Source organism: Quercus suber, unplaced genomic scaffold (genome assembly GCF_002906115.3).
Source record: "Quercus suber isolate HL8 unplaced genomic scaffold, Cork oak 2.0 scaffold_19, whole genome shotgun sequence".
Taxonomy (NCBI): Eukaryota; Viridiplantae; Streptophyta; class Magnoliopsida; order Fagales; family Fagaceae; genus Quercus; species Quercus suber.
The window spans coordinates 2033745-2059622 of NW_027069484.1; the positions used below are offsets into that span (position 1 = coordinate 2033745).

A 25878-nucleotide genomic window follows, 5' to 3' on the forward strand; every position below is an offset into this window, starting at 1 on the left:
TTTTTTAATTCAAAATGAAATTTTTTATTTAACATTTATGACTCTATTTCTAAATGAAGTTAACCTTCATTAATGAGGATATTTTTGAACCACATAAAAGTCCAGTTGAAAAAGGAGAATCCTCTTATATATAGTATAGATATAAGTTGAAAAAAAAACAGCAACAAAAAAACTTAAACCCAAATGTTTAATATCAAAAACAAAAGCACACGTAAAATGAAGTAGTACACGTTTTTTTGAAATTATAATAGAATGATAATTAATGATTAATATATTAATATATATATATATATATATATTCTTATATATTAAAAATCTATACACGTTTTTTTTTTTTTTTGGGTTGTTGAGAAGAAGTAGTACACGACTACACGTTTTAGATTTTTTTTAAAAAATAGATATAATTTTTTTTCTTATCTTCTTCTCCTATAATTATATTACTACATGTAAAAAGAAAACAGCTAATAAAAAAAAAAAAAAAACATATAATACTACATGTAAAAAGAAAAGCAACCTAACAGCAACGTAGTACGCTTAAAAAATGTCTTTTATAAAATTCTATTCAACTAACATTTTACTAACATTAGACAAATAATTCATAATGAATACCTACAACACAGTTCTTTTTCTCCATTCTTATATTCTTCTGCCTACAATCTCTATTCTTCTTGCAAGTATGTATTACATATTTAAACTTTTACATTTACATTGCAATATTTGTTTTCTCTTTATGTACCTTTGTTTATCTATTATTGAAATTATTCTAAGTGTGGTACCGTAGATGGTCTAGATACTAATGTAATTCAATTATAGCAGAAATTCTATGATTTTCTTATAAAAAAATTTAGATAATGCAATTCATCTTTGATTTGGTGTTTTTAATTGATTATGCTGATTATTTCCTCACTTAAGGCAACATTAAAATAAATTATGTAAACTTTTACATTTACATTGCAATCTAGAAACTCTAATACTTATATTTTTTGTAATTTATGGAATTGGTTTTTGGTTATACATGCAAGAAATTTATATATGATTAGCACTTCTACTACTCTACATGTTAGCTAGTATAATAGAAAGATTTTTAAGTGCCATATATATATACATATATATATATATATATATATATATAAACAAATTACAATTTTACTTGAATATTCAAAATGTGTGTAAAACACAATAAACGTTTAAACCCCCAAATTACAAATTATCAATTCAAGCTTATTATCAAACAATAAATGTGCGGAACATGAATTTTAGCCAATAGCAGAATTGATAAACAATCTAAACCAATTTAAAATCACATCCACAGCAGAAATTAAATGGTAAAGATTAAAGGAAGAGAGATGCAAACACAAAGACAATACGGCGATGTGTTATCGAAGAAGAAACCGAAACTCTCAGCGTAAAACCTCTTCGCCGCCCTCCAAGCAGTCAATAATCCACTAGAAAATGTAGTTGGGATACATGAACAGCAATAGACCCTCCAAGCCTAATCTACCCAGTGTACCTAAGTCCTCCAAGCTTCTTGCTCCAACGAGGTTGCGAAGAACCTTTTTCTTTTCTAGCTTACCGGATTTCGCTATAGCCCATAGCATCAACCAATAACCATTGGTCCTTTCCAAACTGCTTCCCTAAGCACTAAAAGACCTTCTCACAGACGTGGGTATGGTGAGAAAAGAATTTGGTCAATAACCTCTCAAGGATGTATCAATGGAGAGGGTGAGAGTAGAGGAATTTGAAGAGTCTCTTAGGTGAAGATTGTAGATGAATCAATCTTGTTTTTCTCTAGGGTTTCTCTCTCAAAATTCTCTTTCGAAACTCTCTACATTTCGTGGGTATAAGGGGTATTTATACTAGGGTGAGATAGGAATGCGAAGAGTCAGGTTTTTCAAAACAGAGCTAGTTGGCGACTTGGCCTCATGACTTGACTGAGTCGCAAGTTCAAGCCGCGAGATAACAGAACGGCCAGGCTGGACCTTTTGTCCTGTAGTGCACCAGATGGCGTGACTATTCATCTTCTCGCACGCTTCACTCGTGTGCTGCAGTTGGTGGCTTACCAGTCGCGAGTCACCTGTGAGTCCCAGCCGTGAATCTCTGCATCCTTGCACAATCTTGAGCATTTCTTCACACTCTCTCACTCACTACCCTTACATGAATCTCACATAAATACAGGGTTTCTAAGTGCTGAAATACAAGCAAATTGGCACGGAATAAAGCCAACAAGATGGTTGATTAAAGTCAACCTTACATTACTACTAAGAGCTTTTAGAAATTTAAAATTTGCCATAATTTTTAAAATATTTTTACTATTTTATTTGTTATTAAATTTAATTATATTATCAAAAAAATATTTTTAAAAATTTATATATAATTTTTTTTAATTAAGTTGTGAATCGCACAGGCATAATACTTGTATCCTCTAAAAGTTTAAGAAAAATTCCTTGAAAATCTTAACCCACATTTACGGTGGCTCTTATAATAATTTGCCTAGCATTGATGGCCTTGTTTTATTGATGACTTCATTGTGAATAAGGTTTGACGTGGCATGTTAGAAGCAATTTTCCTAGACTAATTGAGCAATTGCTTGGAAGATAATGGTTAAAGGTGACTCTCTTGTGAACAATGTTTAATGTGGCATGTCAAAAGCTATATTTATAGTCTAATTGAGTGACGGTTCTCTTCTTTATCTCTGTCACTTTCTCTTCTCTCTCTTTTTTTACTACTAAATTGTTTTTCTTCTCTCTCCTGTCTCACATTATGGAAAAGTGGTCCAGATGATGAACAAATTAGGAATTTGTCTACTTTTAGTTGCGGTGGGTTTAGGGTTAAGAAAGAAGAAGAATTAGAGAGAAGTTAAGGCTATTTAATTAGGGGTTGTGTGAATAGTACCCATGAACAATAACATTAGAAAGAAAGAAGAGAAAGAGAGAGAAGAAGAAAGAAACAAGGCCAATGTGCCTATTGCTCAAAACACTTGATTTTATTAATTGACCTTTGAATAAATTGAGCACAATACATATAAAGACTCTTACTTGTACTAGTAGTAATAGGATTTCTACTAGTATTAGGACTACAAATAAAACTTAGTAAATGCTAACTTGGACCCAAACTAAATAAACCTAAGATACTTAGAGTACCTTGGAAGATTCTAGACTTAACTAAATTACCAAAATACCCTTAATTAGCAGAAATTACATGTTTGCCCCTCCATATAAAACTGACCATAACTAATAAAATAAATACCCAAATTAAAAACTGTTTTAACCCAAAAAACTCATACCTAGACCATTAAAAGGGCAGGTCTTTCACTTCAATTGGACTTCACATGAGAACCCAATAAAATAATTCTTGAATAGGTGAATTTGCAAAGTAATAGTATTTTAATCTTCCATGACTCCATCAGGTCCAAACAGTAACTTCCAAGAAAACAAATTTGAAAAATTCTAGGGACACACCTAATTGCACCCCAATTTCATAATTGTTAACCTGTGCGATTATAAGTGAACACTTTCTACCCACCACTTTTCATTGACTACTCATAATCACACAAGTCTACAAATTATGAAATTTGATGTGAGAATGTGTGTCCATTAGCAGCTTCAACAAATTTAGATGCAAGGAGCATACATGCTACAGTGGAAACACAATAACAAATGCACAAGATGCAACATTAATCCGCACTCAAATGCCAATAGGCTAGTTAATCTTTCTCGCATAGGATGCAACTATGTTAATGCAAGAACAAAACCAAAATTATTTTAGAATTTACATTTTCAGATTTTTGTATTTATCTCATAGGAAATTGGATAATTGTGAACTTTTATTCGGATATGGATTAAATTTGAGATTAGATAGGGATTAATATTTGAGTTCAGTTAAGATTAGTTGTTATTAGTTGTTATCTTTTACAATCTCTTTATTTCTTGAGAGCTCTAGCTCTATTAAAGAGCCTAGTTTATTTGCATTGGAAGATGGACGTGATTAATGAAATTCATATTGGATATTTTTCAATAGTTGGGTGTTGATTCCTAACACCTTAGGTGCTGATTCCAAGTGACCCTAATGGCTTGTTTGGATGTTTAAAAAAGGAGGGGGAGTAGAGTAGAGGGAGGGAGAGTAATCTAATTACCTTGTTTGGAAGTTTTTTAAGGAAGGAGGGGGAGGGGTTTGGAGGGGTTTTAACTCCCTCTAGCCCCCCATTTTTAATTCCCCAAAATTGGAGAGATTTGGAGGGAGAGTAGAGTACATAAACTATTGACCAAGTAAATTACCTAATTTACCCTTATTATATTAACAAAATTACACAAGGGGAAGGACTAATTACTCCCTTCCCTCTTACTAATTTTAAAAACATCCAAACAAGGTGGAGGGGAATCATTTTCCTCTACTCTCCTCCCCACTACTCCCCTCCCCTCTACTCCCCTCTACTTTCCTCCCTCTCTAAACTTCCAAACAAGCCATAAGTGCAGATTCTTAAGTCTATCCCTACTTTCCTTGCTAGCTTTTATTTTTGTCCAGCATCATATGTTCTTTGAAGTTTGGAATTCCTTGTTGAAGTTTGAAATTCCTTGAAAAACTTAATTCGTATATACTACTCTCATAATAATTGCCTAGTGCTAATGGCCTCATTTTAATGGTGACTTTCATGTGAACAAGGTTTGATGTGTGGCACATCAGAAGCTATATTCCTGGTCTAAAGTGGGAAATACAATGACAAAAGAGGGTTGAAATACAAAGGTGCTAAAGTGGGAAGTCAATGACAAATGCAACCATCAAACATATTAAGAAATTATAGCGTTAAGCGCCTGGTCTAGGTGCATCTCCTTACTCCTCAAGACTCAAAAATTGTTGCATCTACACAAAAGAAGTGTGAACGACTCTTGCTTTTATCATTTTGGATAATTCAGAAATTATTATTGATATGAAACACACCAATACAAACAGAAACACTTGAAACACACAGACTTTAGCTAGTCGACTACAACAAAGGCATCTGCCCTGACATAAACTCCTTTCTCAGCATGAAAACAGTGTTATATCATCCCAACTCATTTCTACACAGAAATGCGAGTCTTTAGACTAAACTACAGCCCCTGATTGGTGCTAATCATACCCAACATCTTATTTTTACAAACAGAACAATCACAAACCCAGCTACTAGCAAACTTTTAACCAGAGGTCATGAAGGATGAAACAAGGCACAAACCAGTTACATCGGAGAACTCTGTTTAGGATAAAGTTGCAGCCACTTCCTTTAAACATCAACCTAAACTTGATATCTTTTCTCAAACTCTTCATATGCTTTTCCTCTGCTTTGACCTCTCCAAGAATTCTTGAGTTTCTCTGAGATAATAAGGAGTTTCTGAGGCTCTTTCCTTTGATACTCCAGCTACCCACATGAGTGCCTATTAGGCCCAAGCACATCCCAAATCCGACAAGAGGCATATCATGATGACATCTAGGACACACCTCTGCCCATTCTTTCATCCTGAAGAAAAATGCATCATGATATTAGTCATGCCAAAAACATATGGGCAACACCCAAAAGGATGTGATACATACTACTAAGCACATGCAATTACAGTACAAAATCAGATTACATAGTGTGCAAATAGCAACGTGAAAAAACCATGCAACCAATTAGCACCAGGAAAAGCCTCTGAACAGTTACTAAATTTCAATTTGCATCCCAGGATGAATTTTGCAGAATATTTTTCATTTGTTTTCCATTTAGTGCTACCCTCAATCATGTGTTCATTTTCCACCTTGTAGTCACATCTCACCATCTTGATTTTAGCCATTACTAGTCTTGTGCAATTTTGAATTGTTGCAATACAGACAAGGCGGTACAAGTATCTCTTGGCAAGCAAGCCCATTTAAAACCTTGAACAAACCCAGGAAGGTTTAACACATCCAACTACATGCTGCATGGCAATGGTTTAAGCATTTTGAAATAGTTGTCAAGAAAAAAATGCAGAAAGCAATATTCATCAGCAAACCTTCTACACCATTCTCAATTAACCTAGATGCAAATCCACTACTTTTACCATGGGAAGATACAAGTCCAAAGCATGGCCAAACTGACTGAAATGCAACTGCACATTATCCATAGTAGCTTCAATTGGAATACATACTATGAAAAGCCTCTTTCCCCACTTAGCAGCTGAACCCATCAAAGGACAGCACAGTCATCAGCAGAAGCAGAACCAACCACCATTTCTGCGGTCATCAGCAAGTCCTCTTTACCTCCAGAAGATAACACTCAATTCACTGGCATTTGCCCAGTTACATGAGCATGATCCGCAGGAGACGCAGTGTCAACAATCTGCACACCCCTCGCCCCCCAAACAAAAAAAATTGACAGCTTGAGAGCCAATATATTAGCATAATTCTAATTTACAGCAAGGCCATCCTTAATAACTGTAAGAAGAACTGATTGATGTCTAGTAAAATGGAGCACCAATTTAGAAAACACAAAGATGCTTGGGAATTAATTGAAAGTCATAGCATCTATGAACAAAGTTTCTTTGGCTGTTTCATTTACTGAGGTATGTTTAAAAACCCACCAGAGAACCAGAACATGAAGAATGTCAAAAACTGTGGTTTGCTAGCATTGAGGTTTGTATAAAGCTTCTCATTCTATCATTTTTCCTCAATTAAAAAACCATTGCTTAAGTTTAAGAAAAATAAATAATACATAAGGGTTCATATAACTTTTCAAAATATATTTTGTACTGCAGGTTGAGATACAGAGAACAGTACAAATCATGCACATGAGATCGATGAACACAATTCCAAATCTGCACATTGTCCCATAAAAATTTCTGTGGACACCAGCATTGTACCCAATCCCACCCAGATCATATATACAAGCAGTATGCTTCTCTCATATGTTACTTCCTTGACCGCTTAAATGATATGAAGTACTGGCAATCAAATATTCTAATTTTTTTTTCTTTTCTCTGTGCCAATCTAATTCAACTATAACCTACAAACAACAATCCTCATGAACCTCATAAATTTTAAATGTTTATGATGTTTATCCAAAAGAATAGAAAGCATACACATATGGCAATGTCAATCTATCTATTTCTAAAGTAAGGTTGCACATTTTGGAATAAAATTCCCCATGTTTATAAATTTCTTAAACTTCAAAACTTCGATAATCAACATCCACATCCCACCAGTAATTAATCAGTAAGCCAGAATGCCAGAGTCAATTTGACTGGCCAAAAACTATATATGATCTAAAATCAAATTGTGATGTCCTTAACAGAAGTGCACAAATCTAAAATCAAATCAAAAAATAAATGACAGATCATGTAGGACAGATCTAAGTTTGGAAATTTTGATTTACAAGGAAATTTAAAATGAATAAATATTTTTGAAAAATGAGGCAGTGTTAATGTGGGTAAAAGGGATGGAAAAGTAATTTCTCACCAAATCACAAAGAAAAGTAGAAATAATTGAGATCTTTTATATAAATTTATGACAAAAGGAAGAACACAGAAGTAATGAAGGCAGCAGTGTGAGTAGTGGAAGTGTTATTCTAAAACTTGTTTTCCCTCATCTTTAAGAATGGGATCAAGGGGTTGTCTCAGTCTCTCAAGATCAAATTCCTCTTTAGAGATTTTAGTTCTACTAGGTCTTGCCTCATAATTACAGTTTTGCATTTTTGTTTTTTGGCTATTGTCAATCATCAATTGATGAATGAGATCCCAATTATCAGATAAAGAGGTCACGCAATGCCTTATTATTTGCTTAAACTCTACATATCACCATGTTGTTAGAAGAGTAAGCCCACGCTTCTGCACAATCAAGGTTGACTAATTTCTAGCAATTGAATCCTCAATGCTAGAAATTGATGCTTATGTATTTTCTGGTAGTCCAGCCTTATTTTGATTTTGTAAATATTTTTCGAGTAATGAGCTCATAGTATAATCATGATTCAAATTATTAAATGCCAAACTCCATTCCAAGGTGAAATTGAACCACTTAGAATTAGAAAGCCCCTAATTAAAATCTAGAATCACAATAAGAAATTGCATACATAAGCACTAACAACCAATAGCCCAACCCCCTTCTCACGGCCTGAAGACCTTCCACCTCAGCCAAGCCAAGGAGCACACAACTTCATTACTGTGCAACGTACCAGCCATATAAACTAGAAAAATTGCCTCAAAACTTAAATACAGCCCAAAACTGAACATCAAATTACAAAACCAACATGGTAAATAGTAGCTTACCTACTGAACCAGAGCCACCATAGGGGCAAAAAGATGCATATCTTCTTCCTAGGCTTCCTTGTGTATAAGCAGTACAGCAATGTAGGTCTTCCCACAAACTGTCCCCAAATAAACAATTAAATTCTCCTCCAAAGGTTTCTGGCATTGCTCCAACTGGTACCATCAGAAAACATATATACAAAACAACATATCCCATAAGTTATACTTTCTTAGTTAAAAAAAAAAATGCATTTTATGTTGAGGAAAGAAATTTCTAGCAAAGCCAAACACAACTGGCTTGCTGCAGCTGTGCTTATGTGTTCTGAAAACAAAACCATAAGAAAGAATAAACCCTAGAATTTTGTCACTTGTCCAGTTTCTATGAAAAATATAGGATAAGAAAACAAAATTTATATGTTTCAAAAGAAACCCAGAAAGTTGAGAACTCAAGAACTAAGCCCAGCACCACTATTTCAGCCCATATTAGTCGAGCATTATGATTCCCCGAAACTAAGACATCAAAACGAGATAAAATTCAAAGCTTTGTATCCTTTCTACATTAATTTTCCTCAAGTTTCCTTGCAGCCAAACAGAGAAATAGTCACATACACAAAAACAAATGTTTAGATGAATATGTATACATACACATGCTTTCAGGTGATCTTTGAGGGATCTTTTTTGATCTTTTGAGTTTCTGAAACCTGTTCCACTCCATCATCATCATCAGCCTCAACCCCAGAGACACCCAAAGACCATGTAGTGGTGGTAGTAGCACCAAAACCCGTACTACTGGCAGTAGGACGATCATCTTTGCTGTCAAGCATTCCATGGACCGAATAGACCAAAGTGGACTAAACAGGGCCAATGTGGACCGAATTGAACTGAAGTGGACCAAAATGCTACACTGATGTGGCTCAACAAGAGCGTAAAAGTAATAAATGATACACTTCAATTTTTAGATAATATATAGATTTGTATCAAATAATTATTTTCATGTAATAACACATGAATATTTGAACACCATCAAGAATCATCTACCAAATAAATCTTAATTAAATTAGTAAATCTACTTAATATTATATATAGGATCATAACATCACTAATAAAATTTTTAAGAGTATTTAAGGAAAATACTTGTCTGGAATCCACTTAGGTCCAAATCTCTGGTTTCTATACAGAGCAAACCTCCTCTGGTGGACATTGGAGAAATAGATAGTCCTATTAGGGCCAAGGGGCATTTATACAATGCTGTTAGGTCCAATTATAACCAGTGTCACACCAGATGCATCCATGATATCCTGTCAACATATCATACATGTCGGAACTATGTAATGGGACGCTTATATTGTATGTAGAATCAAGCAGAAGGTAGTATTTCCCATTGTATCATTTGAAACTTAAAAATAAAAATGAGAAAATGATAATAAGCTTCTTACACTCATCTATCACCCAAGTAAACATGCTCAAGAGTTACTAATTTTTAGACTTCCCTTCTCACCTTAATAAATTAATAAGGCATGGCACGGTCCTCCTTCCCTATCATTGACCTCACCAGACAATGGCCTTAGACTAATCATTCAGTGAATTAAACTTAAACCTTTGCAGCTTAATGTAAGATAAAACAAACTTTTCAACTCCAAGAATCCATTGCTTTCTGTGGAAACTAATCAATCCGTTGTAGTCAACAATCTTTGAATTCATCTGCAAGAAAAATTCTGAAACCACCTATTATTTGGAAAATGTTTTTATTGGACAGAGAAATGATTTTATTATTTTTTCCTTAACTTCTAAATCTTATTCTGGTTTGTGATTTGATAGGACTCTAATGATTTTAATTTCTGTTACTCTCAATTCTAGTAGTTCTTCGAGGGAACTAGGCCTCCTTGATTCTTTGAGGGAATCAACCTCCAATAGCAATTCAAGAAAATTGGCTATTCAAAGTATTATTCATCAATGATCCCTGTTACAATCTGAACTGGTCCTTATATACTACTTACTAACTAACAAAGTACAATACAACTCAGCCTTAACTAACTAAGTACAACACTTAAATGCAGCCGTAATTAATGAAACTACTTGTAACTAACTCTGTACAAGCCTCCCTTGCCTCTCTCCCTATCTGCATGTACAAGCCCTGCACTGCCCTGCCCACACAGCACACAGCAGCACCCTTCCCTGCACCCCCAAGCACCCTACCCTGCACTACCAAGCACCCATCACTGCACTATCTCTAATCAGAGTCCTAACATGATTATTCATCTTGAGCAGAAGCAGTAGCTGTACCTAGATTGATGGGTGTCTCCCTTCAGAAAGCTAGTTTGCTATGTAAAAAATGTGATGTTAACAATACCGTAAGTTCCCTAGTACGAGATGTTAACAATACCATAAGTGCTAATCTGGTTTTCTACAGCCATTCAGAGACATGCCGCACATGCTTTCATCCATTGGCTTGTTATGAGATACATATTATCCTATTGGGGTAAACACTTCTAGTGGGGGTACAAGGGGATGTTCTGTATTCATTTTGAAGAAGTTGCAGAGACAGTTGAGACCAACTATATTTTGAATGCAGTTTGTCAAAAAGATTGTGGAGTGAAGTTATGAACAGATTCTTCATAGACTCTCCCGAAACAAATTGAAATAAGGTTGCTGAATGGGGGTTGGAAAGTTAAAAGGTAAGAGTCTTAAAGCTTCCTTGTGTAAGTTAGTCCTTATGTAAGTTAGCATGGCAGGTGTTATATACCATGTTGAGGAAAGAAAAAGACCACAAGACGTAATGAAGAACAAAACAAATTTTGATTTAAAATTAAAGACAAGACATTTCTGCATTGACACACACCACACTTTGCTTACACAATAGACACACACATCAACTTTTGCCTTTTACACTTTTCCAAAACTAAATTCTTACAATGCACACACCAACTCACTTGCACTTGCTCTGCACAACAGACACATGCAATTTACTTTACCACACTCACTCTTGTAAGAACATATACACTCACACTAGGAATTGGTGCTTACACTTCAGACACCAAATAAGCATCATCACTTCCTATTTATACTTGGTTCAAGTCACTTAAGTCACCGACTTTGATATTTCTAGGCCAGTAACAGTAAACTGCTTTCTCTAAGCTTCTAGACATCCTAAAATTGTGGCTGGACTTTAATTGTACAAGAGAGTCTTGTAAAAAGAAAATTCCAGAGAGAGAGGAAGAGAGAAATTTCTAGAGAGAGAGAGAGAGAGAGGTGGTGTTTGATTTTTAACATACCATTTATGGAGTCATAGAAATGCCAGAATTCATGGAAGGAATACTTAAAGTGAGGAGCAGTTGAAGAAATGCAAGATTGGTGTAAGGATGGCAGCTAGAGGGAATTTCATAGACTCTAGCATGAATATATCTCTATGTGAAAGTTGGAATATTCCACTATCATTTCTCAAAATGAAGACCTGGAATCCTGTGCAGTCATGCTGAATTGTTTCCTGCCACTGTGTTTCCTGCTACATCTATAATTTTTATGCTAGGTGCTGTTGTGATTGTATTTGGTGTCCTGGTAAGAGTCAATATTGCATTCGGAAAATCCAGAAAGTGTTTCTTTAAAGAGAGTTTTGCTCTGCTTCAAATATGTCTATATCATGTCTAGTTGTTCTGTTGTTGCTATTGTTATGCTGCATATGGCTTTGTACTGAGTGTTTTCTTAATAATATTTTTCATTCATCCAAAAACAAAAAAAAAAACTAGGCCCAAGTTCATGTAGGTATGCAACCTTGGAAAATTTGATCGACAGGAAAGCTAAATATAGGAAATACACAAGTTTGGTATAAATTTCTGCTCACTGTTGAAGTATTCATCCATAGAAATTTTGAAAAAAATCCAATGAGGCAGTACTGATGTGACTTGTGAGTTGAAGTTACACCATGAGGAAGTAATATTTAATCAAATCACAAAGAAGAGAGGAAATAAATGAGCTATTTGAAATAAATCTATGACAAAACACTAGGGGGTGGATGCATACCAGTAGCTTAGAAGGAAAAGCTCAAAAGTAATGAAGGCAGCAATGCAAGAGATATTCTACATCTCGTTTTCCTTTGTCCTTAAGCATGGAATCAATGTGGATTCTGAGTCTTTTTGGCTGAACTTCTTCAACATAGCTTCTAAATCTACAGGGTCTTACCTCACAATTACAATTTTGCTTATATCTTTCTCCATTATCAACCATCAATTGACAAATAAGACCACACTTCTGCACATTCAAGCTTTGGCAGTTGCTAGCAATAGAAGCTTCCATGCAATTGTATTGATTCGACCAATCTGGACGTGATCCACACAATATATAGGACTGCCACATCAATGCACCTAGATGGAACCACTTGACATCAGTTTCCAAATGACAAATATGACAACGAGAAGTTTCTTATTCCAAGTTGACAAGGATGGTAGTTGGATGATTGTAGTCTGATGAGGAAGTGCATAGATAACAGGGAAAAACAAATAAAATAAAAGTTTTGTACCGAGTACATTAAAAATATGATTTTGACCAGCAATAACCATACAAATGATATAATTGATAGCATAGTATCCATATACTGCAAATATTCTAAATAAAGAAATTAATATTATAGCTTTACTCTATTAACTCAACAGAGCTAACTTGTCATATAGACAAATGCACATCAGGACTTCTAGACAATTTCGTCCTTAANAAAAAAAAAAAAAAAAATCACAAAATGGCTTGTTCATGTGTAAACAAATCCCTGGTAGATAAACAAATTATAACAAATATGTTATTGTTATATTTTGTGCGTGCACACATGTGCGTCACTCATACATTTTGCCCCCCCTAAACTTAAATTTTGGTTCTGCCCAATTAATATTTATTATCTCGTAACAGGACTCAAGCTGGGTCCTGATCAGGACAATTGTGTTTAGACATATACTTTATCAATATGCTTGTAATTTCCAAAGTTCATAATATGCAAGGTCTAATCCCATATATACTTCTATTCGTAGTAGATTTCTCATTTGGTCATACCTATATCATTTTGCATTTGGCTCACCTACCGTTTAAAACTCTCCCATTCTGTCCAATTTTTATTTTGATGGATGACACACGGCAAATAAATGATATAAAGGTTAGAAAAATGCCATGTCAGACACAATTTATTTCTCACTACGTCCTCCTCTTCTTTGCCTTTCTTTCTTGCAATTACCAAATTTTAATTGTAGTAATGATTTAGACCCCAAGTTGTAATTAAGGCTAATTCAAATTTTTAGCTAATCTATCAATTTATAGCCCAATGGTGTACATCATTAGCCAATTAACAATATAGCAATATCAAACATGGATATTCAATAATAAAAAATAAAAAAAACTCAATCACAAAAAAATAAAGAGCACAATACCACACAATAACACTGCATTTTCATCTAATTTTTATTTCTTGTAGAGTTTCTTCTTTGAGTAGTAAAAATGTTCTGGGCAAATGAATAGGCCAGAAGCATAAATATATAGTAAATAATTAAATAGTTCAACTGGTCTATCTGTTATATCTTTTTTCTTATTGTGAAGATTAAAGAAATAGAAAAAAGGAGTATGAAAATTGAAATCTGAGAAACTTACCAAAAATGACATTAAAATTTGTCACACTCTAACTATCGGCTTATCAAAAAAAAAAAAAAATTAGGAACACTCTTAACTCATTAAACTATTACATTTAGAAGGAGATGCACTGGTAAGCCTGCTAACATCGCCATATAAGGTCCAGTTTCTGGTGAAGTTTATCTCTCCCCCAAGCAACTACTATTTTTTGACTTCAAATGGATTCCAACTGCTCTAAGCTCCTGCACATTGCGAAATGATTGCCATTCTTTGTTGTCAGATTTAGGACTAATGTCATGAGTGCAGCCTAGAAGTCTGTTTCACTGTAGATCCAGCAGATGAATTGGTTCTTTATTGGGTGGCTTTTGCTCTGTTTTTCTGCACATGGTTCTCACAGACTGTCCGATGTGACAAACAAATCAAACCTCAATTACGATGCTATATTATGCACTTTTTGGATTGCCCTTTTGTTAAATGAATCTAAGTTTGTATTTTGAATGTTCAGTCTCCTGTATTTATTCTATATATTATACAGTCATCAAAGTTCTTGTTTTCTACCTTCTTTGCAGGCATGAATCAATAATTATCCAGGAGATCCTTGAAAGGATATCTAGTGAATTGAGTCTTATATTTCAAAGTACCATTTCCAAGGAACTTGTTGGAATAGAATCCCGTGTGATGGAAATGTTGGATTTATATTTAGTTGAAGGGTCGGGTGGTGTTCACTATGTTGGGATATGTGGGATGGGTGGAATGGGTAAAACAACTCTTGCACTAGAAATTTATGAAAGAATTTCAGGCAGCTTTGAAGCTAGCAGTTTTATAGCTGATGTAAGAGAAAAAACTAAAAATCATCATCTAGTTTCTTTACAACAACTTCTTTCTAACATCCTTAAGGGAAGTAGAAAAAATATATCGAATGTTTTTGAGGGGATCAATGTTATAGGAATAGACTACGTAATAAAAAGGTTCTTATTGTTCTTGATGATGTGGATGGAGAAGAACAACTAGAAGCATTAGTTGGGAACCATGATTGGTTTGGTTTAGGGAGTAGAATAATTGTAACAAGTAGAGATAGCCACTTGTTGAGAAGATGTGGTATGGATGATATATATACAGTCAAGGGATTGAATAACAACGATGCTTTGCGGCTTTTTAGTTGGAGAGCTTTCAAGAAACCCTATCCTGAAGAAAATTATGTGGATTTGTCTAAGGACTTGGTGAATTATGCAAATGGCCTTCCTTTGGCTCTTAAAGTTTTAGGTTCTTTGTTGTTTGAAAAAACAATAGATGAATGGAAAAGTGCCTTATATAAACTAAAACAAGAACCTAATAGAAACATTGTAAATATACTTCAAATAAGTTTCGTTTGTTTGATGGATACCCAAAAAGATTTGTTTTTGGATATTGCATGTTTTTTCAAAGGAGAGAAGAAAGACCGCATAAGAGATGTACTAGAAAGTTTTGGATACTATCCAAACTACAATATTGATGTTCTTATGGACAAATCGCTCATAACCATTAATAGAGAGGGGACTTTGTTGATGCATGATTTGCTACAAGAAATGGGTCAAGAAATTGTTCGTCGTGAATCCCCTGAACAGCCTGGTCGTCGAAGTAGGTTATGGCTTTGTGAGGATGTCCTTCATATATTGAAAAATAATACTGTAAGTTGTTTATTCTAGACCTAAACTTATAGAAGTTTATATATTCTTATGATTTCTTCTAAAGATTTGCCAATTACTCTAATTTCATTGTTCTTTTCATTAGGGAACAGAGGTTGTTGAAGGCATAATGCTAAACATGCCTATTGAAGCAAAGGAACACTTGAGTGCTGAAGCCTTCTTAAAGATGAAAAATTTGAGATTGCTTAAAATTAATAATGTGAAACCTCCACAAGGCCTTAATAGAGGTCATGTCCAACTTCCACAAGGCCTCAATTATCTTTCTAATGAGTTATGTGCTATAGATTGGCATGGATATCCCTTAAAATCTATGCCGACCAGTTTCCAGCCAAACAAACTTGTTGAATTGAGAATGCATTGCAGCTTCATCAAAAAACTATGGAAAGGAATCATGGTAAGATTTTCACTTATGCAAATGTGTATTTCTTTCATTTTCATCAAGGCTTTAGTTTGTTTAATTATATATTGGTTTATAACAGATTTTAAACGAGTTAAAAGTCATTGACATGAGCGACTCTCAAAATTTGATTGAGATCCCGGACCTTAGTGGAGTCCCAAATCTTAAGCAACTGATTCTTCGACGTTGTACAAGGCTATACATGATTCGTGCATCCCTTGGAGATCTTAAACAGCTTATTCAATTGGATTTGAATGGTTTCAAGGGTCTCAAAAGCCTTCCTCACAAGATCAACTTGGAAGCACTTGAAATTATTGATCTTGGTGGTTGTTCAAGGCTAAAGAAATTTCCGGAGATTACGGGAAATATGTCACATTTGTTAGAACTTTGTTTGAGTGAGACTGTTATAAAGGATCTATCATTATTATTGGAACATTTAACCAGCCTTACAAAATTGGATCTAAGAGAGTGCAAAAACCTTTCAAGTCTTCCTAATGCAATATGTAGTTTGATGTCTCTAAAAACTCTCAATTTATCTGGCTGTTCAAGACTTGACAAATTGCCAGAGAACTTGGGAAATGTTGAAGGCCTAGAGGTGTTAAAGTGGAACTGGTTTAAGAGGGCTACCTTCATCCATCATTCTCTTAAAAAATCTCAGAAATCTATCTTTTAGTGGATGCGATTTTCTATTATCTAAACCATCCAATAAGCTCCTCAATTTTCCTTTATTGCAAAGAAGTCCAAATGCCGTGGGCATGTTAATGCGTACTTTATCAAGCTTATCCTCTTTGAGAGATCTTAATCTAAGCAATTGCAATCTTAGGGCAGTCCCTGATGTTATTGGCTGTTTGTCCTCTTTAAAATTTTTAAATTTAAGTGGAAATAAATTCGTTAGCCTTCCTAAAAATATCATTCAACTATCTCATCTGAAAAGTCTTGATTTGAGTGGTTGCATGGATCTTCAATTGTTGCCCGAGCTTCCATTGAATATCATGCATATTATGGCAAATGGTTGTATGTCATTGGAAACATTACCCATAAGACCAGAAGATGATTTTTGTCCTTGTCTCTTTTTTCGTAACTGCATCAAATTGATCGACAATCAAGGTTACAATGACATGTTCTTCACAATGCTAAGACATTACATTCAGGTGACTCTCTCTCTTGTTAAGTTCTAAACATCTTGATTTGTATGTTTCAGGGAGCATATTTGGGTCTTGAAACTTTTCTTATTCCTAGAAGTGAAATTCCAAAATGGTTTAGCCATCAAAGTGAGGGGACTTCACTTAATCAGCAAGGGCCTTTAGATTTTATGGGAATCGTTGTGTGTGCTATTTTTGTATTCCGCAAGCATTGTCCGCTTCCCACACCCCCTTAGGGATTTGCACATTATCTTTATTTTTCCTATAATGTTATGGGATCTGAAATTTGTGATAGTCATGGCATTATTTTTTATGAACAATATGGTAAGATTGGTTCATCTCACCTTTGATTAAAATATTTTCCCTTTGAGAATTTCCAAGGGAAATCAGGCAATGAATTGAGTCAGATCTAAAAGTTCAATAAGAGTGTAAAACACCTTTAAGCGTTTTGACCCCAAATTACAACTTATCAATTCAAGCATATTATCAAACAATTAATGTACGGAATATGAATATAAACCAATCACAGAATTGATAACTAATCTAAGGCAAATATAAACACATCCACAACAGTAAATATAAGACAAAGATAAATGGAAGGAAGATGCAAACACACAGACAACACATGATGTGTTATTGAAGAGGAAACCGAAACCCTCGGTGTAAAACCTCTCCGCCGCCCTCCAAGCGGTCAATAATCCACTAAAGAATGTAGTTACAATACATGAACAGCAAATAGACCCTCAAAGCCTAATCTACCCAGTGTACCTAAGCCCTCCAAGCTTCTTGCTCCAACGAAGTTGCGCCGAACCTATTTCTTCTTTAGCTTCCGGGATTCCGCTACTAAACCATAGTATCAACCAATGAAGATTGGTTCCTTCCTAACTGCTTCCCAAATAACCAAATAAACCTTCTCACAGACGTAGGTGTGGTGAGATAAGAATTTGGCAAAAAGGCCTCTCAAGGATTCAACAATGGAGAGGGTGAGAGTAGAGGAATTCGTAGAGTCTCTAAGATAAAGATTGTAGATGAATCAATCTTGTTTTTCTCTAGGGTTTCTCTCACAAAAATTCTCTCTGGAAGCTCTACTCATTTGGTGGGTATAAGGGTCTATATATAGTGAGATGAGAAAGGAATGCAAAGAGTCAGTTTTTGCCAAACAGGGTGTTTTGGGGGCTTGGCCTCGCGACTGGTCTGAGTCGCGAGTTCAAGCCACGAGATAACAGCTTGGCCAGCCTAGGACTTTTGTCTTGTAGTGCGATAGCTGGTGCAACCCTTCAGCTCCCCGCATGCTTCTCACATGCCAGCAGTTGGCGGCTTGCAGTCGCGAGCCACCCGCGAGTTCTAGCCGCGAAACTCTGCTTCCTTGCATAATCTTGAGCTTTTCTTCACATCTTCTCACACACTACCCTTACAATAAACCCACCTAAATACAGGGTTACTAAGTACTTAAATTACAAGCAAATTGGCACGGAATAAAGCTAACATGATTGGTTGATTAAATTCAACCTTACAAGATCGATGCTAATGGATTTAGTCAGATTGATGTTCAAATTGAAACTGAAGGTCCAGGCTTGGAGGTGACGAAATGTGGGGCCCGTTTGGCATACAAGCAAGACATTGAAGATCTCAAACAAACTACGGCTGGGAGCAGTAGGTGCAGCATCATTCCTTATGAGGATGATCTCGATGATTCAGCAAAAGATACCAAAATTAAGTGCAGTTGTGATGACTTTGATGGGGATAAAGCTGGGCCTAGTGGAGAAGCTACCAATAGTGAAGTAGACATACCACACTCAAAGAGGATACGACTCCCTAATCTAATTGAAAGATTCATTCCACATTTGGGAAATTGGGTTGGGAACTCAAGCACACAAGAAGAAGGTGACTCTGATTACGAGGAAGAGAAATCCCAATGAAATTGATAGATTTGATGAATCTGCAAGGCTGATACACTATTTTTCTCTCAATTTTTTTGTAAGTCACCATCTTTCTCTCTCTTCTTTTATGGAACTCGTTTGTGGCTGTATGTTTCTTTTTTCTTTTAATTCCTTGCATTTATTTTCTTAAATAAGGCTTAAGGTAGTTTGGTTGTTAATCCAGCAACAAAACTTACCCCTTAGCTTGATGGACTTGCAAAAGGATTTTGCTCTCAGCTATGAGTGTGGGATGGTAGCCTTTAAATATTTGGTATGGTAGTTTTCATCATCAAAAGTTGCTAAGGGCCCAAATTTATCTAGGTCTTTTTAACTAGTATTGAGAATTAATAAATATGATGATAGCCCAATGAGTACTGACCCTACCCAATTTGAATGGCATGTGATATACCTTTTGGTTTGCCATGCATGTGGCATTCTATTGTTCATTATTTTTTAGCCTAGCTGCATTATGAATTTTCTCAGTTTTTGTTAGGAGCCGTAACTGTCTATAATATTTCACCCTGCTAGCTTGTAACAACTTAAAATTACATAGTATTGGTAAAATTATTCCATACAAATGGGAACTATTGGTTAAGATTACCTAATTTTCTACCTCCCTCACTTATTAGGAGACAGATATTTACATGCGGGAACTATTGGTTATGATTACCTAATTTTCTACCTTCCTCACTTATCAGGAGACTGATATTTACATGCATTGGTTTGATGAGCAATCATTGAGATCACTTTAGAGTTAAATGTTAATCCTATCATGCATTAGATGGTATACATTCATTTTGTTTCCACATTAAATTGTATATGGATGGTGGGTTTCTGCAGCTTTGTGACTAATTGGTTTCCACTATAATTGTAAGATCGCAGAGATGACCTTCTTATGGATTTGGCTATGTCACACTTAGCTCTTCAGAAGATTCTTAGGTATTAAGCTGCTAGACAGTTATATTTAATCAGGGTAGGTTGAGCAAGTGGACATTCTTTCCAATTAAATTATCTGATATTCATGCTGTCAGACTTAAAGAATGCTTGTGGCTCAACATACCCTTAATGGAAGGATACTTGTGGTTTGAGTTTCTACCCCAAAGGCAAGTTCTGCTCCTAGCTTAAAAGAATTCTTAATTTACATGTATTACCCTCTTGTTGGTACCTCCTGTATTATGTTTCAAATCTTTGGTTTTTCATTTTTCTGTTTCCATTGTCTTGTGATATAATTTTCTACAGGGGAAAAAAATTAGACAGCAATTATATGCTTGGTCCTTGTGAGTATTTGGTTGAACTTAAAATAATTGTAAATTATGTTGCTTGGTCCTTGTGACCAAGTGTTAAGACTTACATCTACATGGATGAAGTGTTGCCTAATGTCTTCACTTTCAGTATGTTGATGTTATATTTATGAGGAGCTCTTCAGTGTCTTTCAAATATAGTAATTTTGGTGGAAGAACCTAAATACTGCATGTTAACTAATAAAATTCACCATCTATGCTCTTGAAGCTGACTCATTGGTATCTGTCATGACCAATATGTTACAAAGATCAATTAAGTTGCCTCTTACCAGATAACTTTCTCTTATTATTTTTTAATATTACCATATACTAAGTCAATGACAAAGAGTTTATTCAATAGAGAGTATAAAACATATAATGCTAATGAAAAAGCTAGCCATTAGTATTCCTCCATTATGGATACAATAATAAGCACAACTTAGAAAGAAAAAAGCAGAACAAAATACCAAAATAGTACCACGACCTATGAAGGCATATAATCCCCACGGAGCATCTTAGCAGTGAGTGCACTGCTCTTGGTGAAAAAACTCATTGCCCTTTGACAATAGATTGGACAAATTATGTCTTCACTGCCTGCTTAAAATGTGGATCCATTTCGCTCAAGAGTATAAGCTCAGTATGTTTCTATGATGAAAACCTGTACCAAGTGTTGATCATATACATTGAAACGTTTCTTTATCTCATGGGAAAATGTCAAAATGGCTTATTGCAACAGAATTTGTAAGATTTTTTTTGCTAGACATTCTGTGGGAAAGAAAAACTCCAATTTTAACTTGATAGCCTTTAATGACATCTACACGTTCTCTTTGGCAGACTTCCTGTGACTATTCAAAGCTCAGAGTATAAATTGCAATTTTTCCCATGGGAGTATCAGGAAAACTCCAATTTTCACCTGATAGCCTTTACTGACATCTACACGTTCTCTTTGGGAGACCTCCATGACAATTCAAACTTCAGAGTATAGATGGCTATTTTCCATTCCTAAACTTGGTCTTGTAGAGAATTATTTCACATGAGGTCTGATTGATAAAGAATTACATGTCTATGAAATACTTCCACAAAGCTTGATCTACGAGCACCCTTCATTGTTTGAGTGGAGAATTCTCATAGATTCCCCAAACTATGTAAGAACCATGCAATAAAAGGCTTGAAACTTTTTTTATTTATTTATTATATTTATAAATAAAAGGCTTGAAACATTAATGCCTTTTTAGCCACAAAATAGTTGATTTGCATTTTTCCATTTCATGTTGCATTGTACAGCTACAGAAGTTTGGCTAGGATGATGATAATGTTAATGCACTAATACTTATTTACTCCATGGGGTTTGAAGTTGGCTTTTGCCTTGGCATTCTTCTCCCTAGATAATTTTGTTGCTTCATGGGATGAGCTATTGAAATTGTATTTTACTATAAGTTCATGAGAAAAAGCTGTGTCTATTATTCACTTGTCTTACAAAACATTTACTCTTTGTTTTCAACAGGAAGAAATCGTATCAACTTCCGAGGGTAGAACCCAAGTTTTTGTTGCTAGAAAATACCTTCAAGTATCATATATGATGCTTTTGCATGTATGAAAATTTTCCTTGATCACATTCACCACCTCTTGTGACAATCAGCAATATCTAGCAAACCTAAATGATTTTAGGGTTGCATGCATTACTAATTAATCCTGTAAGATTGTAAAATAATTAAAATTTCATGGGTTGTTGATGATTGTTGCAGTTGCTTTATGAACTATAGTTCATTATAGATACTTATATATTTAATGTATGTGGTATCCTCTTAACTTCAATGGTAATTGCAATTTTTTTCTTTTTATCTTGACATTCCTTTTCTGGTTTTTGATTCCGTGGCCAGGTTAACAGAGTTGAGTGTTTTTGTTGTTTTTGACATTTCCTTTTCAAGTTTAATAAGTACCTACACTAAATCATCATAATGATCAGTTTCTTGTAATCTAATTCGTTAATCTCTTTTGAAGTTTCTTGATTTTATAATGCCCTACATTGAATTGCATTCTTATTATTATTATTTTTTTTTTACATCAAAATGTTTAAATGTGAAGTTGCTTACATGAGGAAGGCTTTTACTTTTTAAACTTTCTAACCCCCATTCAACCAATCTTATTCCAATTTGTTTCCGGAGAATCTATTAGGCATCTCTTCATAACTTCCCTCCATAATCTTTTTGACAAACTGCATTTAAAAAATAAATGGTCTAAACTTCCTATGCAACTTCTGCAGAAAGCACACAGATTATCCCCTTGTACATCCACTATAAGAGTTTATCCCAAGTATGTAATTTGTTTTTCTTAGCAAGCCAAGTGATGAATCATGTCTAGGAATGGTGGTACAAAACCAGATTAGCTTCCACCAATTAACCTCCGATAACCTCAATCAAATTTGATTCCAGGTATCTTAGCTGGCATAAATGCCCCCCTTGACAAGAGCCAAATAGGTTGCTACGTCTCCAATGTCTGCCAGAGGAAGTTTGCTCTGTATAGAAAGCAGAGAATTAGATCTCAGTGGCTTCCAGACATAGCTTTTTTCCTTCAATACACTTGAAAATTTTGCCTTAAGACTACTTGCAACATCATAAACTACTCCATAACCATACCCACAAGATAATATCTTTTTTCCGTCCCCCACAGAAGATCTTATAAATAGTCTTGTTAACTCACTCTGCTAGAGGAGTTTCCTCCATCCCCAAGAGCATTTTTGAGGGAGTTTTAGTTTTTAAAAGGATAGCTCTTAGAAGATTTTTCTCGTCCTAGACATCCCAATTGAGCCAACTTGAGCAAAAACAGTCCATGTATGCCTCATGATTGTTGCCTTGTTCAATTCCGCAACTCTCCTAAGCCCCAAACCTCCCTCACTCTTTGTCAGTATACTGAATTCCAAGCTACTTGCTTCATGAGTTATCACTTCAACTCCATAAAATCTGATAAACTGCTGCTTAATCAACTTAATTACTTTCTTAGGCAGTATGAAGATGTTAGATCAGTATACATTTTTGTTATAAAGCACTAAGTATAGCAATTGCATCCTCCTAGCAACGGAAAGTTTCTTACCTCCTCAGGAATAGATTCTTGAATCTTGGACGTGGTTTTTATTGTTTGATTTCATTTGAATGTTAGTTTAGTTAACAAAAAGAGTGATTCTAGCTGAGTCAATATGCATGCTTTTGAATTTAAATCAAACTAAACATGATGTTATAATTAGATCCAAGTCCATTTCTTGACCCACTTTGTCTATTAACTTGTGTTATTTCTTTCTGTTGATTTTCCAGGAGGAGGGGAATGAAGACATAGCAGGCAAGGACTGTCATTGTATTGATAGGACACAGGGATAGCATTTTCATTGATTATGAACTTCAATGCCTGTAATCTTACAAGTATACTTTTAATATGTTAGAACGGAACAAGATGAATGAATTGTAATGTAGTTTGTAATTTTCTTCTGTTTGCTGTGAAATGCATGCTAATAATGTAATCACATGAAAGAGTTGTATAACTGATCTTGGATAGATATTTCCAACCCTTTTACCATATTGATTGCTTTATGGAGAAAGTTGTAAGAAAGTGGTAAAAAAGGAGTGATGAGTTGAAGGAGAAGGGCTATCCTTATATGTGTACTCTTAAGAACTCATAAATGCATTTTATACACTTGCAGAATGTAGCCTAAGTGTTGTGGGATTTATGGTAGTCAAGTGGTTTCAAGTGACCTGAGTGGCTGTATGGGTTCTTTTTGTCAAAAGGTAGTATTTTTCTATATATTCATTATGTGTTGAATACTATCGTATATAGATACAGAGCAAGGAACCTATTCTAGCCTATACATATCTTGCGGCAAAAAATAAGGACATCCCTTGAAGTATGGGATTTACATAAACATATTTCTATACTTATCTCATTAGACAGCTCATGCCAACACTCCCCCTCAAGTTGGTGCATAGATATCTCTTATGCCTAACTTGTCAAGTAAGTTGTAGAAGTTCCTTGCAGACACTGCTTTTGTGAGTACATCAGCCAATTGGTCTTCTGATTTAACAAATGGAAGCTGAATAATCTTTTCTTCAAGGTTCTGTTTGATGAAGTTCCGATCCACCTCAACGTGCTTAGTGCAATCATGTTGAACCGGATTGTGGGAGATAGCAATGGCCGCCTTGTTATCACAGAACAAGTTCATTTCAGAACTAGGAGCAACACCGATCTCAGCTAGCATTTTTTTCAGCCAAAGGAGCTCACATATTCCCTTGACCATTCCCCGAAATTCAACTTCAGTACTAGACAAGGCAACTACCTTCTATTTCTTACTCCTCCATGTAACCAGGTTGCCTCCCACAAAGGTAAAGTACCCAGCAGTAGATTTCCTGTCCGTGATGTTCCCTGCCCAGTCCACATCTGTGTAGCCAGCAACCTTCAAATGACCATTCTTTGAGAACATAAGTCCTTTCCCAAGAGAGGACTTCAAATAACGAAGTATTTGCATTACGGCATCCATATGGTCTCCACTCGGGTAGTGCATGAACTGACTCACTACACTCACAGCATAAGTAATATCTGGCCGAGTATGAGATAAATAGATGAGTTTGCCCACTAATCGTTGATACCTCTATTTGTCCATTGGTACCTGGTCCACATATTCTCCAAGTTTATGATTTTGGACAATTGGAATATCAGCAGGCTTACACTTTAGTAATCCTACCTCTGCCAGCAAATCTAGTATATATTTCCTTTGGGAAAAAAATATGCCTTGTCTTGACCTTGCCACTTCATTACCCAAAAAATATTTACGCCCTCCTAAGTTCTTCATCTCAAACTCAGTTGACAATTGCTCTTGAAGCCTGGATATTTCTTCTACATCATCCCCTGTAATTATCGTGTCCTCTACATAGACTATAAGAGCTGTTATTTTTCCCAATCGATGTTTTAGGAAGAGAGTGTGATTAGAATTGCTTTGTTGAAACCCATATTTCCTCATTGCTGAACTCAACCTGCCAAACCATGCTCGAGGTGATTGCTTTAGTCCATATAATGCTCGTTGTAACCTACATGCGATCTTTGCCTTTGATGTAGCAGTATAGCCTGGTGGAATATCCATGTAAATCTCCTCTTCAAGATCACCATGGAGGAAGACATTTTTTATGTCAAGTTGGTGCAATGGCCAATCTAAGTTTGCTGCAAGAGATAACAGAACTCTAACAGTTTTTAGTTTGGCTACAGGTGAGAAAGTTTCCTGATAATCTATACCATGTTTCTGTGTATAACCCTTTGCTGCCAACCTCACCTTGTATCGATCAATCGACCCATCTGCTTTATATTTAATGGAGAAAATCCACTTGCACCCCACTGTCTTCCTCCCTTTCAGGCAACACACTAAAAACCCATATGTTAATTTTCTGCAACGCCTCCAATTCTTCTTTTATAGCTTGAGCCCATTTCGGATCCGATAAAGCTTCTTCAACACTACTTGGAATTTGACATGAGGAGAGTGTATGTGCAAATGCCCTGAGAGGTTCCGATGATCTTTGAGTAGACATATAATTGGCTATTGGATACTTGGATCGCCGTTCTTCTATGTCTGGGGAGTATCGATTTGGAGGCT

General features: G+C 35.3%; 2 protein-coding genes and 1 long non-coding RNA gene across 4 annotated transcripts in view; 2 read left to right on the plus strand and 1 right to left on the minus strand.

Moving 5' to 3' along the window:
• The window catches only part of LOC136062640 (disease resistance-like protein DSC1), a 38784-nt gene extending 15145 nt beyond the window's left edge, over positions 1-23639 (plus strand). Inside the window, exon 3 of the mRNA XM_065761972.1 lies at positions 23561-23639. The gene's annotated coding sequence lies outside the window, so the exon portion shown is untranslated. The remainder of the gene's footprint in view (positions 1-23560) is intronic.
• Positions 4552-12238, minus strand: LOC111993444 (uncharacterized). Of its 2 annotated transcripts, none has more exons than XR_002880982.2 (3): positions 8874-12238; positions 6051-8402; positions 4552-5491 (listed from the first exon to the last, which is right to left on the minus strand). It is a non-coding gene; the product is annotated as an uncharacterized LOC111993444 (long non-coding RNA). The 2 variants fall into 2 exon arrangements; XR_010624367.1 differs by lacking the exon at positions 4552-5491 and having other exon boundaries at positions 5498-6328; positions 8250-8402; positions 8874-10391.
• LOC136062799 (disease resistance protein RUN1-like) lies at positions 14586-18972 on the plus strand. The gene is made up of 5 exons (XM_065762361.1): positions 14586-15496; positions 15600-15908; positions 15994-16523; positions 17113-17182; positions 18571-18972. Exons 1-5 carry the CDS (start codon positions 14930-14932, stop codon positions 18970-18972), a joined length of 1878 nt encoding a protein of 625 aa, XP_065618433.1. The 5' UTR covers positions 14586-14929.
• Positions 23640-25878: the final 2239 nt, after the last annotated feature.